The sequence below is a fragment of the Choloepus didactylus genome, chromosome 2, assembly GCF_015220235.1.
Source record: "Choloepus didactylus isolate mChoDid1 chromosome 2, mChoDid1.pri, whole genome shotgun sequence".
Taxonomy (NCBI): domain Eukaryota; kingdom Metazoa; phylum Chordata; class Mammalia; order Pilosa; family Megalonychidae; genus Choloepus; species Choloepus didactylus.
This window is the reverse complement of record NC_051308.1, coordinates 231228143-231248216: the sequence shown is the minus strand read 5'-3', so window position 1 is coordinate 231248216 and position 20074 is coordinate 231228143. Positions and strand designations below refer to the sequence as shown.

The window sequence follows — 20074 nt, the reverse complement described above, 5'->3', positions numbered from 1 at the left end:
TACCACCCTATTCTGAGCCATCCCCCTCTCGTTTTTAGTTAACACATTAGTTCCTAAAAGTTCTCTCCACCTTCTTGTCTGAAGTCCCTGCAGTTTATTCTCCACACAGAAGACAGGTCTCCAATCACTAATAAATCAGATCGTCACTTCCATGTTGAAAACTCTCTGACAGTTGCTAATTACACTGGCCCTAGATGATCTGGTCTGACTACTTCTCTGATATAGTTTCTACCACTTTTACCCCTCTATTACTCCACTCTAGCACACTGAACTTGCTGATGTTCAAAAATGCCAATCATGCTTCTACCCTCAACTCCTGGCACAGTTCTACCCCAAATATTTGCATGAATGACTTGGTCACTTCCACATATGTCTCTACATCTTATCTTCAGAGCTCTTTTCTGACTACCCTCGACTAAAATAAAAATAGCCCCTGTCACTCTCTAGCCCCTTGCTCTGGCTTATGTTTCTCCACAATACTTATATATGATAAACTATTATGTACCGATTAGTATTTGTGTTCCCTGTTTCTTTGGGTTAGAAAGTCAACTCCATAAGAACAAGAATGTTGCTTTGTATAGTGCTACATACTCAATGCCTCAAAGAGGGCCTATTACACAGTAGGGACTGACTGGATAAATAAAAAGCAAAAATGCATGGGCTTAGAAAACGAAATTGAGATCAGTGCAGAAATCACTTCTCTAATGTCTTTCCTAGCAAGCAGAGCTTATTGACCAGACTGTATATCAAAACAATATTAAATGTTTTAGAAAGCAAACCATGAGAACCTGGCAGTATCCTCACTACAGGATGCAAGTGAATACTCCAAATCAAACAAATGCATTTTACAAAAGAGAAAACATGTTTTTCTTATTTGAAACTCATAAAAATCTTTAAGTATACTTTATATAGATATGTTCTCCATCTTACAACAGATTAGAAAACAGGATCAGAGGGAATGAGTGACTTATCCAAAATCAGCTGCAATGTAAAAACAATCGACCATGATTGTCTTAAATTCAAACCAGATACGGAGGCAAATTTTTCTATTTATTGATGTGAAAATGAGAAGAGTTACACTAGCTCCCCATCTATATAAAACAGCAGAGAGAAAAAAAAAAGAAACACATGGTTGACAATCAAGTAGACACATACCCTTTTCCAGGTCCCAGTTTGGGAGAGCCCACTCCCTCTTTTGTACGAGAAAGGATGTCCTGACTCGGAGAGCAGCCAATGGATCTTTCTCCTTCCCCTATCAGCCAGAGCAGTAGGACTGAGGTTCAATATGAGGAAAGGCTGTTTAACAAAACACCAGGCACCAAGCAATTGGAAGTTCTGATAGTGCTGTTGTAAAAGGCACAAAATAAAATATGAACATAGAGATATTCACATCTTAAGAGATAAGACATGAATTTAGCAGAGATATGTTTCTTACCTCACCACCAGCCCGACGAGAATTGCTAATTGCTTGTCCAATCATGTCATAGATTTCAAGCTGTCCAATATATTAAACACACACAAAAATCTGAGCAAGTGACATAGTTCACTACAAACACTAAATCCTACCCAAATTAATTTAACTTGAAGAGTTAAATATCCTCAGGTCACTTTGCAATATCTAATTCCATCACACTTCCCTTGCATTTTCATATGGACCTGACTCCTTCTTTTCATTCAGCTCAAATGTCACCTTCTCAGAGAGGCTTCCTTCCACCTGATCTTAAGCAGAATACCCCGGCCCCACAAAAGGTCACTTTCTATCACACCTGCTTTTTTTCTATGCACTTAATATCTGAAATTACTTGTTTACTGTGTGTGTCCACTAAAAGTACACTAACACACAGTAAAACCTTACAAATATTTGTTAAATGAATGAATAATCCTTCACGAGGTCCACTACCACCACAACTTGCAGTATTACCTGCAAAGCCAAAGAAAGAAAGGCAAGCATTTACTTTAAACCAATACATGAAATAAACAGCCAAATGCTTACCTCTTAAACATACTACCCAAGGGGGAAGGGATGTGGAGATTACTCTAGGTTTTCCTCTATCAAGGAAAAAAACGGAACTGGCCATACTCCATCATTTGAACAATCAAGGCAACCATATCCCCAGGTACATGGCTTACACATTTCTGGACAATAGTGGCTGCATCACTTTCATAGTCATCTTCTTTGGAGCTTGTGGACCCTGTCCGCACTTGCTGAGCACTACCCACATGAAGAATGGCCATGCAGGTTGCCACACTGACACCTGAAAAAGAAGATGCACAGATTCCATTTCTCAACAAAGAGCATTCCCAAGAAGCCAACAAAACTGAAACACAAAAACATACCCCACCCACAAGCAATTCCAAGATTTGATGACTAAAAATCGCATGCTTGGTATTTCTCTAAAACATCAAAGCCAAATCCCTTTCTAAATTCAAATCCCAAAGTGCAAATTTCAACCACAAACCAAATCTGAGACCTTTAGCCCAACTATGAATTTTCAAAAAATCATTCATCATTACTGACATTAATCACTTATGACTAAGTGGGATCCATGTGATAGTCAAGAAAATATTTGAAAACCTAAATTAAGAAACCCAAAATTAAAAGACGCAAAGATCAAATGTAGAACACCAGGAAACTAAGACACTGGAGACTGGCTTGGTGAGAACATATTCTTGTGTGTACCCTTACTGTTCTATTCCTACTGCTGCTGCTTTGTGCAGGCACTAAATGCATCTTGCCTAAATTACTGCAAATTCCTCCTAACCGATCTCACCGCCTTCAGTATATCCCCACACCAAAATATCCTGCATACTACTGCCTGAATGTTCTTCCTCAAATATAGCTCTGATTCTATCATACTTTGGCTAGCAAATCTTTAATGATCTCCACTGACTCAACAATTTGGTCCAAATGCCTACCTAAATCCGGATTTCTAAGCCCTCTGTGATTGTGCCCTATACTTACTTTCCAGCTACACAACACCTATTAAAGATACATGAACTTACACACACACATACACATTTATGCAGTATGTTTCCCCAACACTCTAGGATACCTCTAATCCTGCTTTTTCCTCTGCCAAGGGATACTCAAGCTGAAATTGTATCAGCCCTACAAGAGACAACAAACTCCTTCATGACTGCTGTCTTCCCCAATTGAAAATGAGTCTGCTCTCCTCTAAATTTCCATAGCACTTTCTCTTCACATTCATTTTCTTTATATATAACAGTTATGTACTAACATCCTCTAAAAAAACCTGAGGTTCTGTTTGGAATGGGTAAGGTGCTCCCAGGGGGTATAAGCTTTACAAAATAAAGCCATTCAGAGTATGTGGGGAGATGAATCAACATCAGCAATTTCTTGGCACTCCCAGGGTTAGATTTCCAAGACTGTCCAAACCCTCATTTGTAGAACCCATTAAACTTCTGAAATTGCTATACCTTCTAAGACATACCAGGCCTATGGTATGTTTTGGAATTTAAAACCAAGGATCACTGATTTGGGTTAAAAAGTCACTGTAACAATGACTTAAGAGAGTAAACACTTCCAAGGCAGCATGATCAATAGGATAAAAGGGGTTTTATGGGGGCATGAAGAATAACAGTAGTCATACTTACTAATACCAACAGGTACCACTTGTTTCATGAAACCTTCCTCAAACCTGATCCACAGCAAGATTAGATATTCCTTTTCTTTGTGTGCCCATAATATTGCTACTTACTCTTTTGCCTTCATTATCTCTTGTTTCATATTGTGCTGTGTAGCCCTGACTACTCTCCAATGTTTGATTGTAGTCTCCCTAAGGGCAGACACTTCATGCTGTTCATCTCAATATCCCAACAGTACCTGGTATTTTGCCTTGCACACAGTAGATACTCAATATCTGCACATACTGTGAAATCACATGTGCATATAACACAATGCCAGGAGTTGAACAGTAGGACAGTTTACAAACATTCCTACCGAGACTTCATTTCACCTGGACAAGATAACAGTTGATCTTTGGGGGAAGGGACCAAGTAAAGGAGGACAAAGTAGAGTACCAAAAGGATTTTCGTGGCTTCCAGAAGGTATACCTGTGCTTGACTGAGAAAATAAGACCAGACACAATAACTTCTCACCTGCATACAGACAACTTAAGCTGAGGACTGTCACATCTTGCAGACGAGAAGGATTGAGAGGTTCCAACACAGGTAGAGAAAGGGTATCCAATGCCATGGTTACATCAATCACCAGTGAATGAAAACTATAAAATAACAGAGAATATTAACAAAATTCTTTCTTGGAATCATTTGCTACTTAATCTAATAATTAAAGAAAATTATCATGCCATATAAACTAACCAGTTATATCTTCTTTTGACAGCAGTATTAGAATGTAAAGCTTACACCCCCTGGGAACACCTTACCCATTCCGAACAGCAGTGGCATCTGCTACTGTTGCAGGCATGATGAAGAAGGAATTGGCCAACACTGCATCTTGAAACCGATTGATATAGCGGAGGAAATATGGCAGGTTCAAACACACACGTAGTAGCTTCTCTGAACCACCTGAATTAATGAAAGGTCATGACCTTACAAACAGGTCTCTGTCTGCAGCTTGATTCTTCTCCACATGGAAGAAGCATACTTAAGGAATTTTCAAAGGCAAGGAACCAGCTTCCTGACAAAAAGCAGTCTTACCAAGTTCTTGCAGACTAGCCACATTCTGAGCTATGAACACATTCTTGGTTTTGATAGCAGAGGCTTGATCTGTAGATGACTGCTCATCATTTCCTCCTTCCGTCTAAAGAAAAACATAAGATATGAAAGACCTATCAAGAGAGCTTTCATCTGTTTCTTACCAGATGCTCTGGAGCTCAGAACCAAACCAACTATCCAAAGTAAGCAGCAGCTCCATGGCTACTCTTCCACTTCCAGACTCCCCCACTATTACTGGGAAAATTCCTCACTAATGTTGGAGAAAATAAAGGTTATTTTCCCAAGGGAAAAAAATATATAGCTTTCAAAAATATATACTACACCAAGTATAGTGATCCCTTTTAAAGAAAACTGTGCATGCTCTTTAATGTTTAATTGCACTGAGAAATGCCTAGAAGAATGATAATCAGAATAGTAAAACTGTGAATAGAAGGTGTTGGGTGGGTTTTACTTTTTTTGTTTTGCATTCTTCCTTTTTTTCCCCAACCATAGGCATGTATACCATTTTATATCATAAACAAAAACTATGTTTGTTACTTATTTTTTCTATGGTACCGTCTTAACAAATCCCACAGAGATGAAGATATGGGCCTTGCATTAGGCTAAAGCAACTCACCAGAGTCTGTGGACTGCTGGGTGGTGATGTTACAGTTCTAGGGTTAAAAACTGAGGTCAGTTGGTTCAAAAAGTTCATCTGTACCTCCTTCTGCCTCAGCTCTGGGTCTTACTGGTGAGGCCAGCTCTTTCTGATCTTCCACTGAAATAACACAATGGTTAAAAATGGAATGAGGGCAGTGTCACTAGAAGGCAAAACAGGAAAAAGGCTGGCCAAGGAGGTGGTCAAGTAACCAAGTCGAGTCTCAAAGGGAACACCCACATCAGAAAGTGTCTTCACTGTTTGTGGCAGTTTGGCAGATTTCATTCATTGCTGTAAATGTGATAATTTCAGTTCTGTCTAGTCTGCTACAGCCAGTGCATAGGCCTTTTATCAGGAGAATCAGGTGGTGTTCTGAAAAGAAAACAAACTCAAGTATGTCTCCTCTTTGGGGAAGCTCCCTTGGGTGAAGCACAGGGCCAAATTCAGGTTCATAGCAAGAAGTGCAAATTGGGAAAAAAATACTAAAACAGAGATTGCAAAACTGATGGGCCTTAGATTGTTTTTAAAAATTTTGAAATGGCAGCTAACTTTTTTTTTTTTAATGGAAGATCTTACATACAAATCCAGCTTTCTTACCTCTTTCAATAATTCACCAGATATAGCAACTTTGAGACTCCATTCCTGCATGGCAACAAATAACTAGAGCCAATAGCAATTGGCCCCTTTAGATGGGGCATGCAGGCTTCTCACCTGGCACTCGTCACTTATTTCATGTTACCTACCTGGCTTGGCCTGCACACAAAATTGCAATTCTTGAAAAAGACTCTACAGACCTCTATACCAAGGGTCGGCAAACTACAGCCCTAATTCAGCCCGCCACTGGCTTTGTGAAATAAGATTCTTTGAACACACAGCCATGCTCATTCACTTATGCACTGCTGATGCTATGGCTGCTTTCACACTACCAAAGGCAGAGTTGGGGTGACTGCAACAGGGACCATATGGCCCCACAAATATTTACTATCTGGCCCTAGTACAGAAAAAGTTTTAAGGACTCCTCCTCTATGCCATCCCCTTCTCCGTTAATTTCTCTAGTTCAGTCACAATTCTACCTCAAAATAAGGGACAGAAACAGGCCCGTCACTCTCACCTGGGACCACCGCGCAAAGCCTCATCTGGATTCTCCAGTCGCAGGAGAGAAACTCAATCAGAACTTTACAGGCTGCTGCCACTGACTGAAGTTGGTTCCGGGGAACTGAGAAAGTAATAAATTTCACTTAACCCTCACATGGCTGTAAGTTACTTCAGCCTCACAGATAATCAATTCACCAAAATGACTGAGTTCCACCATGTCCAAAATATCATTCTATGATAATAATCCAAGATTATTCGGAACTAACACCTCAAAAAAAGGCACCTCGGTATTAATAATCATCAATTGTTTATACATCATTTAACTTACATTTATTCAAAGTTAAGATAATTATAATAATAGCAAATATTTGCATCACACTAAGTACCAAGCACTTCAATATATTAGCTTATTTAATCCTTAACCAATTCTATCGGGAAGGTACTATTATTATCACCCACCCCGTTTTTAACAAATGAGGACTATGGCACACAGTGGTTAAATGACTCGTCCAAAGTCACACAGTTAGATTCAACTCCAGGAAGTCTGGCTCTAGAGTCATGCTGTTAACCACTGGACCAAATCTCTCCTTTCCTATAGGTTCTAAATGCCTTTTTTTTTTTTAACAGGGATTTTCTAAAGAGTTTCTTCAAGCTAAAAGTGATTCTCCCACCCAGTACCAGTGTTATAATAAACAGATTGAACACTGAAAATTATTCAGCAGCTCTACAGTTTCCTTTCAGTTTTTTGCTTAGCAGGGTATTCAAGTAAACAAATAATTAGAATTCTTCAAAATTATTCGAATTAGGTTTAAAAAATAATGAAAATGTAAAAATCCAAAATAGTGTAAAATAAGGGCTTGGTCACCTTTTGGGTAGAAAAGTTAAAAAAAAAAAAAAAAAAATGGGGAACTGAAGTAGAAAACCCTTCATATTCCAGAGAACACAAAAGGAGAATTTGCTTTCTCACCAAAACCAAATAAGGAATAGAACCTTGGTTAGAGGTTGTTAACCCCAGAGGTCAGTATCCACCCTTCCTCCAAGAAATTAACACACTAGTTAAAAGGTATGTAATCTAAAACAAACTGCTTTTGATAAAGAAGGTAAGGGAGACTAATTTAATGGGTTATGAAGTAGATGTCCAATCCCAGATTTTAAATCCCACTTGGTTGGCCTAGGTAAGAATAACTTCTAGAGCCTCATCATAAGTGACAGTTGTCTCTGCTCTTGGGTGAACAGCTCAGACTTCATTAACAATTCATTCAGACAACCTAACAAGAGGATAAACAATTCCCCTATTCACAAGCCCTCAGAAGGGAGAGACAAGAGTGGCATACTTACTGAGGCTACAGACTGTTGTAATATAGTGTGTGGAAAGTGCAACAAAAGATGAGTAGAATGGTTCATACTGCTTCTCATGGTGCAGGATTTCTGATTCACTGCAAAGAAAACAATTCAGCCAACATTTATTGAGTGCTTACTATGTGTCAGATACTCACTTTACAGGCATCACCTTATTTAATCCTTGGACAACACCCACTAGGTTCAATTATCATCCTTATATTGAAATTGGGAAAGTAAAGTTTAGAGAATTAAAATTGAGTACCTTGTTCAAGATACCCAGCTTAGTAGGTAACAGAAGTTCATAAACAGGAAACATTTCAAACTCATTTAGAATTAAAGATATGCAATCAAAATATAACAGGATACCATTTTGTCCTACATTATTGATTGGCAAAGTCTACAACCTAATAATTCCTTGTGCTAGCCGAAAAAGGGTAGTCTAGAGCATTCATAAAACACTGTTAGTGGGCATACAGACTAATAACCCATCTTGAAGACCGAAGAAAGCTAGTCTATAATGCAATAACTTAAAACAATCAACAACCTCAAGGTAAGAAAATAATCCGATCAGTGCTAAAATCCAAAACTCACAAGGTACCCCAGTTCTTCCTCTCATGTAGGGTATAGCTAGATCACAACAGAGTCAGTGATTTTCAACCATATCTCTTTTCCTTAGCTGAGGGTATGCCCTTTTCTGGGAAAATCTGCAGTCCAACTAAGTCTAACAGCTGGATACATTTATCTTATTCTCTCTTTCAAAACTCATGCTAAATCAGAATCCACACCAAGGCAAAGAAAAGACCAAAATGTATCTTTTCAACTGGGAAGAGCAGAGAAATTTGGCTAAATAGTTTCCCCAGCAAATTAACTCTTCAGCAAGAAGTATCAGCCTAGAGACGGAAATGTAAACAGAGTCAGGACTCTATTCGCCAAAGGCAAGACTATCAGTTGTCAAATGAACACACACGGGAGCCAAAAAGACAAGTCAATGCTCCAAAGGTGTCCGTGTGAGCGGTGAGTCACCTCAAACAACACCTGACTGCCTGGCATTGCAAGCACTTTGCTCTTTGGGGATTTATCAAGGATAAATGGGTATTTTCCAGGATTAGTCCCCTCTCTTGGAAGACTTCTAACCAAGAAAAAAATATTTATGGAGCACCTATGATGTGGAAGGATCTTCCTGCCCATCAAGGATCATTTTTCCCTACTTGTCAGTAGAGATAAAAAGGAGGAAACAAAAACCTCTAAGCATTAAATAGTGTTCAAAATTTCTCGTGACCATCAATTTGTAAGGCTTACATCCTATTCAGCAGAAAACTCTCTACCAAATTTCCTTGCTTCTACCTGATATATTCTGTTGCCGTTATCTTTATTCTTTCTTATTCACTGTTCCAGGGTTTTACTACCTTTTAATTTGATGTTGTATTTTGCTGAGTTATTTACCTTCCCTGCTTTATTTCAAAGGCTCAGAGCTGCTTACCACTTTTTTCAGTTTACCATAACTAAGACAAAAATTAATATGTCCAAATTATAGGAATACACTCATTTAATTGTCTGGTTTGATGTAGCCACATTGTGATCTACTGAGCCCCACTTCCTGTCCTACATTTTCCTTCCCACACAACTGCTTTATTCCAATAAAGAAAGAAGAATGCACTTTGGGAAAAGGTGGACACTGGCACAGGAAGAAGGAGGAGGAGGAGGAGCAGCAGCAGCAGCAGTCTTGAGCTCCCCTTACAATTTGCTAAAAGCAACAAAGGATAAACCAATGAGAAATGAATTCTAAAAAGACTTGAAGGAGGGAGTAGAGAAATAACGGACAAGTGGCCAAAAAGGGCAAAGTTGTATTCCTTGATTTTAGAGAAACAAGTGCTTATGAGTCACCTAATAAAGATGTGCTTCCAAACTTCCTTAATCCACCCTCATTTCTCAAGAATCTGACAGATACCAGAAGATGCAAAAAAATAAGGAAAATGGAACAAAGGCAGGAAGTTGGGTAGGAAGGAAAAGAATGAAGAATTTGAAGGAAAATATAACACAGAGGAAGGAAAATAAGTGAAAAGTGAAACTTAAAGTGAAAGGTATGTCTCTGGTTGGTCAAGCTATCTTCCTGAAACACCTACTTCTTCCAACAAACTTGACAACAGCACCACTAAGCCTGAAACGCTGCTAAAAGACAAGGATTCCGAAGCTTTTCTCTTCCACACTAAATGAATGCAATGGAGAGTACAAAGGGAAGCAGCAGCTGAACAGTAAGGTAAGGGAAATCAATTTGACATGTAAATAAAAAAGAACTGGCTAGAGTCTGCAAACATCTAGCAGAGATTTGAAGAAGGGGCAAAATAAATGACTGAGGATTCACCTCCCTTCTCCCTCTTAGATAACATACCATTCTTATCTTCTTTGAAAACCATGGAAACTCCACAAACTTCTTTCCTCTCGTCAGATTTATAAACTCCCAACTACAGAATACATTATATTTATTTTTCATTATATTTATGATCATGCTTATTCATTAAAAAAAAAATTACTGAATGTCTATTGTGTGTCACACAGTGACTATCTAATACACGCTAAGCAAAGAACTGAAAGCTTTCTTTCAGATACTTCCCTCCCACTCTTGACAAACCTGTAGTGAATGTGATACTAAGATATGAAAACATTAACCAGTCACAAGGACTACTCTCACAATTACACTCTGTGTTTTAGTGGTGGGCTCTTTTTCTGTAGATCAATCACCAACTGATGTCCTACAGCAGATAAGCTGCAGTAGGAAATGACAGATAGGGACATTGTAACAGCCTTCCCCTTCCCATATAGGTCTCTTTGGTCTAAATTTTATCAAATAGCTGAAAGAGACTCACTCTCAAAGAGACTTACCACTAAGGTGTCCAAGGACAGCCTAAGAAGGACTGGTTTAGGGGAAAGTGGCATATTTTTCTTATCTACAAAGAGTCAATCAAATTGTTCTTTGGTGACAACCAAGGTCACCAGCATATGTTGCACAGAGAGGAATTCTCTACTTGATACTACCTAAAACAGAAGGCTCCATTGAGCAATTATACTAATCCCACATACGGCAAGTGCTTAACTGAACTGGTTCTAACTCCATTTCTGGTCTGGAAAAGTAATGGTGCTTAAAAGGTTTTCAGTCTTTACTACTAAAAGACATGCTAGCTACAGGCTGTAGAAATGAAAATGAACTTCCCTTTAAGCAAACTCCTATTTCTTTCCTTTTAGCAATTGAATGACACTTTTGAGAGCATGCTCCCCAATTCATCCATGCTAATCTATTCCTCCTTTGTTTCAGAAATAGTTGGGATAAAAAGACAAACTTAACAAATAGGATCTGGGCCCAGGAATTTTTTGTCTATCTGTTCTTCAAACTTCAAGGTCCTTTCCAACTATGAAAGTATGAAAAATCCATACTGTGACACTGAAAAGTCTCTTAGAGCATGTGTCATCATCCCCAATGGTCAAGAGTCTAATTCAGTGACTGACCAGCTGACAGACAGGAAGTAAGAGCTGGCATGATGGAGCCAGGACATCACAAAGGGAAGCAGAGAGTAGTAGATTGCAACAAAAAAAATAGAAGGTCCCTGGAGATAAGGAAGAAAAATAAGGCATGCATAACAATAGAAAGAAACAAGGGAACTGCAGAAGCTGGGAGTGGCAGCCACGGAAGGAAAGTAGCATCCTGGGCACTAAACCAGGGCCCTAAATCTTTGAACAGCTACAAAACAAATCCGTCCTCAGCATCTATACAGTGTTGGCTTTGATCTGGTGCTAGACTATTGGCCATAATTCACTGTCCAAGAAATACTCTCACAATTTTGAGACTCTTATTTAATGCTTTTGAAAGGCAAATAGGACTTTGGAGAAACAACATATTGACAGCAGGGTACTAATTTTTGTGCTCTAAACCAGGCAAACTATGCCCTGCAGGCCAAATCTTATTAATTTTACATTTCATAAGTCATCTGCTTTTGTGCTCCCCAACACTAAAAATAGTTTTTATATTTTTAATGGTTGAAGTAAAAATCAAAAGATTATTTCATGACATGTAAAAATCACATGAAATTCAAGTATCAGTGTACATAAATAACATTTTGGAACCCAGCACACCTATTCACTTATGTATTGTGTCTGGCCATTTTTGTGCTACAATGGCAGAGTTGAGTAGTTGCAACAGAGACCTCATGACCTGCAAATATTTCCTACCTGGCCCATTACAGAAAATGTTTGCTGACACTTGCTCTACATCCAACTAAACACTTGATATGTTTAATTGTTTTAGCTGTAAAGAGCTTTTAAACCAGGCTATTTCTTCTGGAGATTTTTCTTCTTAACATCATACTATTCTCATTGACCCAAAAGAGACATAAGAATAAGCTTTTAAATTAAAGTGAGCCACAAAAACCAGAAAGAGACTTCAAGAAACTTGCCTTCCAATAAAAGTTTGTTATTAAACCCCCAGCAGTTTGGACTTTTTCTCTAAATCATGAAGAGATCTTACTAGTATCTATAAACACAGGCAATTCTCAGCTAATACAGGGTGCAGGAAGGGCTGCTAAGACTTATACGGCAAAATTCAAGCCTAGCTTGGCATGTGTGGTTTTGACTCCTTCTACAAGTTGGAGGATATTGCTTAATTGTTCTGGTTTAAAAGGCATGGGCCCAGAATACAGAATGAATGGAGGGTGTTACTAATTTTATAACCTACTTAACTCATGTCTATGAAAACATAAAAGCAAATGTTCTAAAAATAATGGAACATTGTTGATTATAAGTAACACAATCAGTATGATGCAAGAAAAATACCACTAATCCAAATGTTTAAAGCAGTGAAAAAGAGGCTACATAATTTGAGAGCAGTATCTTTGATACTTGTTTACATCTTCAGAACATTCTTGGCTTAATGATTATATAGGAAAATCAGTCTGTAAATTTAACTATGAAGTTACCAAATCCAACCACTATTTTATTATTACAAAATAAAAAAAGAAACCTCTGCATCCAAAGCATCACAAACCTAACAATACTAATAAGCACAATATAAACAATTTGTCAGATCAGGGGTCATCCTTGAGTAACAAATAGTAATTCCTAACCTTCTGGATAAATTTAGATATGCCCTTGGTGACATCACACTAAAATGACCCAGTTAGCAATGACAGGGAATTGATGAAATAAGGTTTGGCAAGAAAAATGAGTGAGGCTGGCAGTAAGAGCATAAATCTACCCTTAACTAAATGAAAGACTGCTCTGACCACCTTAGGTTAGGAAACGGCAGGAATTCTGCTATCACCACCTTTCTCTGAACACAACTCTCACAATCCAAGAATCTCTGTACAAAAAGTTAAATCCATGTAAAAGCAAACCAACAGTCCTGTTTATTAAGACTGAAGATATTTTATTTCTCCTTCTTTGGAAAAATAATCACCTCTCAGATTAACATGCTGAAATGTTTTTAATTAAAGACAATTACAGTAGAAATGTACAGTAAGTGCAACGTAAAAAAAAAAAAATCATCACTGGTAACCAGTGGCTGGAGGCACAGAAATAGTACATGCCCCCGGTGACTGCAGCAACATGAAAAGACCGTTATTAAATTATGTGGTGGGTCTTCAATTTAAACCCCCGGCACCTCTCCGGCTCTGGCCCAGGTTAGAGCGGGATGAGTGCGGACGAGAAATGCAAACTCATTCATCAGTGCCTTGACCTTAAGACAGAGGGCAGTCCCGGGACGTTCCCACAGAGCGCGATGCACCTCAAAGTCAATCCCAAACGTGTCCGGCCACACTCCTCCGAGAGGGCATCCTCTAAAGTTCTACTCAGGAAGGGAAACTGAGGCACAGATGATTTACATAAGATGAAGCTTCGACTCCAGAAAAGCCTTCGTCTCCCAGGGCCGGAGAGCTCCGGTGCCGTGGATGGGGCTGGGAGTCCCCGAGCGGCAGGAGGCGGCCGGGGAAGCGGGTCCAAACGATCCAATACGATTTCCCCTCCCCCTCCCTGCACCCGCCCCGCCGGGGCCGCCGCCCGGTACCTCTCGATGACCGAGGCCACCAGCTGCGGCAACTCCTTCATCTCGAAGGCGGTGTAGGACGCGGACAGCAGGGGCCGCACCGCCACCTCCCAGCCCGGGGTTGCGTCCATGCCCTCTGCCGGGGCCCCGGACACCGGCGCCGCTGCCGCCGCCGCCGCCGCCTCGTCGCCGCCGCTCGCCGCCATCTTCCGTCGTACTACTGCGGCTCCCTCCAGGGGCTTGCCATCGGCCCAGCGCCTCCTCCCGGGAGGGGGCGGAAGTGACGCAATCAACGCGTCAGACTACGCGACGCAGTCGCCAGCCAAAAACCTCGACGCGGAGGGATGCCCTACCTTCCTTCACACTGGGGGCGATAGCGCGGGAGAGCGGAGGGGCGGGACGCAGGTGCTGCGCCTGCGCAGGACGTAGCGCTCCGAGGGAGGACGGGGGAGCGTTAACTTTCGCGCCTGCGCGCTGAGAGTTGTTCGTGACGGCGAGCAATGAGGCTTTCCCGGCATCCGAAAGGTGAGTTTGGGACCTGGTTTCAGTTGACGGGTTCAGCAGAGCATTGTAGGCTCTGTATGGCAAATTATGGCCCCGATTGCGGAACTGCTAAGGTCGAGAAGAGGAGGCCGAAGCCTAATCGTCCTCATCCCCCTTCTTCCTCTCACTAGGCCCTCCCGCTTAATACTAATACGCTTCTCCTCACACCACCTCTCGCTGTAATTTTTAATCCCTATTCCTCATTTTCTTCGCACTGAAAATATCGTCATTACCCTCATTGGTAATATTACTAGCTCGCGTTTTCATCTCTCTTTGTAATTTCACCGTAAAGTCCAGTTTCCCCCATTTTTCTACGACCATAAAAGAATGTAAGCTTTTATTCGCAGTGGATCACGTCTGAGATTTTTGCCGATAAAGTGACCTGGGTACAAGATCTAAGAGTGAAAGCAATCTTGGAGGAAAAGGTAGCTTTAATGATAACAGTAGGTATTTTGCTTTAGTGTCTATCCGGAGATAACAGCAAATTTCTTAGAAATAAAAATATGAAAAATGAAAAGAAAAAAATTTTCCCATAACACGATGAATAGAGCAGTATATCCAGATACTGGACCAGAGCCCTAAGGAAAGGGCTGGAGACCAAGAAATTTGTAAAGGTTCCTGGACATTACTTTTATTTTAACCGAAAGACCAATTAATCTGCAAAGATTATCTTGGAGAGATTTCAGGAAATAATAAAACAGCAATGTTCCTGCTTTCCTCCTCTCCCCTCCATCTGCTGAAGCTGAAAGAGAGTAAAAAGGCAACTGTAAACTATCACAGGGAGATTGGCACCCGTAGCTACACTCACGTTACTTTTTGATATTTCTGGCTATGGATTTGGAGAAAGCACTCCAGTTAAATATCTTTCTTTATAAAACCACATTTATTTCAGAATTGGGGATTTGTTCTTGTGTTGCCACAAATATTTGGAATGGCATCTACATTCTAAATTTAGATGGTAAAGGAAAGAAACAATAAATAGGGCATTAAAAAAGACTTCCAGGTGAAACCTAAATTCCTGATAGTCTGGTCCAGAAAATAAGATAGAAACTAAAGAACAGTAAGTAATCTTTATGAATTATTAACCAAAGGACTTAAAACATTAGTCCCCTTATAATCCCAAGTGGCTGGACAAGGACTAAAATAAATTTTTAAACTGATCTGATACAGTCAACTTACAGGAAATGTAGGTAAAAAAAAAATTAAGCAGCTATTGCTGAATTAATAGTTTAAAGATCAATGTGGAGGTACAGACTAGAAGAAAGCATAAGGAAGCCTTCTGGGTGTTGGAAAAGTTCTATATCTTGATACGAGTTGTGGTTGCATGGATATACATACACGCACAGTTTTCATTGAGCTGTACACTTATGGTTTATACACTTCAGTGGTTGTAAATTATACCTCAGACAATCTAAAAACAAACAACAGGTCGATGTGCCTCATTGCAGGAGTCTCAAAAGCAAGAGATGTTGGCATTTTTATTTTAAAAAAAAAAAAAAAAAAAGCATCTGATCTAGAGTTGCTTGAAAACGATTCTAATGGATACTCTGTTTTTAGAAAGAATTAGATGAATAAAGCATTGCTATTCCCATGGGCCAAAAGAAGTCAATCTGTTCTTAAGCTTTTACAAAGTAACAAGAACAAGGAACCAGTGAATAGTTTGTGAAAACTTCTAGGCAGCAGTGAGTACTACAAAGGGACAGCAGTGCCTTTTGGGAAATCCATAATGAACAGAGATTTTTTTCAGACTACCAGGAATAAGAAATAAGATTTGAAGCCTAATTCAATTTAGTAATATGATAGTCACTTGTAATCCACAAGTACTGATTATTTTTTCCCATAATATTGTACTTCATGTGGTTTGAATTTAAAGCAAAGAAGGAAATGTGCCTTGCAGCCTTCTTGCTTTAAGAGACAAATGAATAATTTTGGCAATTGTACATGGACTAGAATAGAATGTCAGTTTTAAGAAATAGCAGGAAACAAGATTGATTGGAAACTGAGGAAGGAAAAAGCAAGATTAAAATTATTAAAAATCAGTACAATATGGTGGCCAATGTGAATTAATAAATGCTTCACTGGCAAACTCTACAAAATGAAGCTTAGGTATACTGATTAGCTTAAACCAAATCACTTACATAAGATCAAAAATAAATAAGATGATTTTTGTAAAATATTATTATATATTCTCTAGATCAGCCATTTCTGTAGGACCAAGAAAGAGGGAGAAAGAGACAGAGGGAAAAGGATAAAGTAAATGTGGTAAAATATTAACATTCAGAAATCTGAGTAAAGGGTATCAGGAACTCTGTACTATTCTTGTAACTTTTCTATAAATCTGAAATTGTGTCAAAAGAAAAAGAAGGAAAAAAAAGCAGTTTGTAAATACTTTGCTTTATGGATCGCTGGATAAATTTTCAGGAAAATAGGATTAGAGTATAATAATATAAAGAATCTACTATGTGCCAAGCAGTATAACAGAAAGAAAATAGTGTACATGAAATCTAAAAAAGGGAGCCGAATGATTATACTGTCTCCTCTGCACTGTTTATGGGTGGAGTGGAGGGAGTGGCTGCTCTAGTCAGTGGAAGGGAGTATTCTGGTCTTTGCAGATATGTCTATTTATAAATAAGATACCATATCCTTTATTAACTCCATAATAACCAGGGAGACTTATAATAGCATTTTATTTTCTTATACAGATGTTTTTTAAGAGGAATGTATATTCCAGTCAGTAGACATAAAAGACATAAGTCTTTTAGTCCTTTTTGCAAATATAGTCTTCATTGCCATCAGCAAACTGTTAGAGTTGTTTATTGGTCTTTTCGGTCTAGTTCTTATATTATCTATTGCACATCAGATGTACAGTGTCATCAAAGCTGAGATGTGAGCATAACCATAAAGAAGCATAATGGAGCCTGTTTGGGTAGCTGTGCATGTATTTTTAGTTTTGTTACTTGGCTTGCATTCATTCAGATGGGACACTAGTGGAGTATGCACTTCAGTGTAAATCTAGGGTTATTTTATAAAGGCTCATTCCTAAATGGCCTCAGTCAGTATACTGGGAAAAGGTACCTTCTCAATATTATAGATCAGAAATTTATGTAAGTCTTACTGCTAGTGGAGAACAGGCTTCTTTGTTAGTCAGTCTCCACTGAAATCACAGTGATTCTCAATCCTTAAAAAATGGAGAAGGGGGCATGCACACATCCTTCATGTTATTATAAACTCTTAATGGAAAAATGGCCTAAATAATGCAAGATAGACTTTCCTGAAAGTGTTTGAGCTCATAAATGTCTCTAATAGAGTAAAACTTAAGAATTTTAACCCTGTGGCCATTAAAAGGATCATGGGAAATCCCTATTGCTAACATGGAAAGCTCCCCATGATATACTGAGATGAAATCAAGTTGCAGAACAGTATGTGGTCAAGAAAGATGCATATCAAATTGTTTATCTCTGGGAAAGGGAAGGGGATTGCAGGGGAGATTCACCTTTAATTTTTTTGGCATTGTTTAAAATAAGTTAATTAATGGAGGAAAAGAGACAACTTCCCATGCAGAAGAATTTCAAAATAATAATAAAGAATTCAGTGAGAAAAATTGAAGCAGGTCATTCATACAAAGTACCAGTAACTCCTTCGTTATAGAAAGATACATAGTACCTCTCAGTTTACATCTTTCAAAGAATAAAAGTGTACAGAATGCTTGAAGACATAATGGTGAGTAAAATAAGCCAGGCACAAAAAAGAGATATCATATGTTACCACTAATGTGAACTTTGTGAAAAATATAAAATAAATGCTTTATTGTATAGAATTAGGGGGACCTAGTGATAGCAAGTAGTGAAGGGGAACAATAACAAGAACAGAAAAGTTATGGAGGGTAATATTAATGTTATGGGAATGCTCAGGAATGACTATGGTTTGTCAATTTTGGGGGTATATGTTAGGAACATGCTGGAAGCAATGTAGTTATTTTAGGTTATTTGTTTTTCTATTCCTTTGGTTATGGTTTGTTAATTTTATTGGGGAATGGTAGGAACATGTTGGAAGCAATGTAGTTATTTTAGATTATTTGTTTTTCTTATTCCTTTGTTTTGTTTGAAATTTTTTTATTGTTTACTTTTTTAATTTTTTGATAAAGTTTAAAAATGACAAAAAGGAACTACAAAAAAAAAAAGTGTACCGAATGTTGTCTACCTGTTCTGACTATGAAAGGATAAGTATCAAATTTTGAGTATTAAGATAGTTGTTATAGTTTTTTCCAAAGCTTCTGTAGACTTATGTGCCTAAGTAATGTTTTTTATTTTGCTTTTATAAATATATATAATGCCCCCCTAAAATAGATACTTTTCCTTTTAAAATAGAAATTATGGTACCATAAAAATTTCTTTCCATTTTGATCTTGTGAGCATTGGTTTTAAATAGTAAAATGGAGTTTGTTTGCCAACATGTTCCAGGGCACACCAGAGAAAGGTGAGTTAACCATCTTTTGGCATGTCAGTAAATATAAGAATGAATAAAAATCAATAAAAGCTTACAAAGTCATCAAAGGCATTGTAGGAATTAAAGAAATTAAATGGGGCTATGTTTCATAAGGCTTCTGTGACGTCTTTGGAGAACTGTTTGTCAAGTAGCGACTTCATACCTAGGATATCGGAGAAATCAGAAAATTGTGATGGTCCCTGAGGAGATAAGAATTACTGAAATAATAAAGTGCTAGGCTACATTGTTCAGGGAATTGTATTGTTAGAAGTTAGGAATCTAGGAGGTCCTGGGTAGCTGCTATCAACAGAGAAGGCTTCAACTAGAAGTTCAGATTTGAGACAAGCCAGATGTGAAGAAGAAAGCATTTCAAGTAAAGAAAACTGAGAAAGGATTAAAAAGTCATGTAAATAATGATTTTCTTAAGCAGCTCTTTATTCTCAGTGGATATAGAATTATAATTTTGGGGAAATTTAATCTCAGTTCTGACATCATCCCCAACAAGTGCAAGGTTGTGCACATTACCACTATTCTCAAGACTTCTGTGATATCTAGTCATTTTAAAAGAATAGATTTATGATTTAAAGTCGATTTTTAAGGAACAGAAATCAATAAATGAGTCTTAGAATGATTATGATAATTGTACATTACATAACAGGCTCTTACAAAGAATAACAATATCAGGGCAGTGAAATTTCAAATCTTAAAATTTAGAGCTGAAAGACACATTACATACCACGTAACCTGTGCCCTCACACAAATAATGAAACGGGTCCAGAGAATTATGTGACTTGCATTAAAGACAATAAAACAGGAGGTAGGAGTTGAAGCATATTTTTTTCTTTCATACTTTGTTCCAGGAAAGACTTAGGGCATCTTTATGAGCACATGACATTCAGGATGCATTAGTTGAAAAAAAAACAAGTAGCAGAATTAAACAGCATGTTCCCATTAAGAAAAAGTTGGTATAAAAGTACAAGTACTAAACTCAGACTATCACTGCCCTGGGTAATTAAAATTTTCTACAATGAACATGTTCTATTTATAATCAAGAAAAGATTTTTTAAAGTTAAGTTAATTTGATAGCTATAACTATCCCTGATACTGAGACCAGAAGGAAATTTCTCTCATTGGCCCTCCAGGTCATATGATAAACATCCATATGATAACATGCCTGGAATAAATATAGTACCAAGTTCTGAAATCCATCACTGAGGATAGGTTATGGTAAAACACTGCCCAAAAGT

The 20074-nt window shown here is 38.3% G+C and overlaps 1 protein-coding gene across 1 annotated transcript in view; it reads right to left on the bottom strand.

The window, feature by feature from the left end:
- The window catches only part of UBR4 (ubiquitin protein ligase E3 component n-recognin 4), a 146560-nt gene extending 132536 nt beyond the window's left edge, over positions 1-14024 (bottom strand). The window contains 16 exon segments of the mRNA XM_037828357.1: positions 1156-1216; positions 1219-1254; positions 1257-1344; positions 1436-1495; positions 2131-2255; positions 4120-4244; positions 4407-4548; positions 4681-4783; positions 5315-5422; positions 5424-5455; positions 5572-5620; positions 5622-5723; positions 6467-6495; positions 6498-6551; positions 7769-7866; positions 13821-14024. Coding sequence (XP_037684285.1) covers positions 1156-1216; positions 1219-1254; positions 1257-1344; positions 1436-1495; positions 2131-2255; positions 4120-4244; positions 4407-4548; positions 4681-4783; positions 5315-5422; positions 5424-5455; positions 5572-5620; positions 5622-5723; positions 6467-6495; positions 6498-6551; positions 7769-7866; positions 13821-14005 — 1397 coding nt within the window. The 5' untranslated portion in view covers positions 14006-14024.
- Between the last annotated feature and the right edge of the window lie 6050 nt (positions 14025-20074).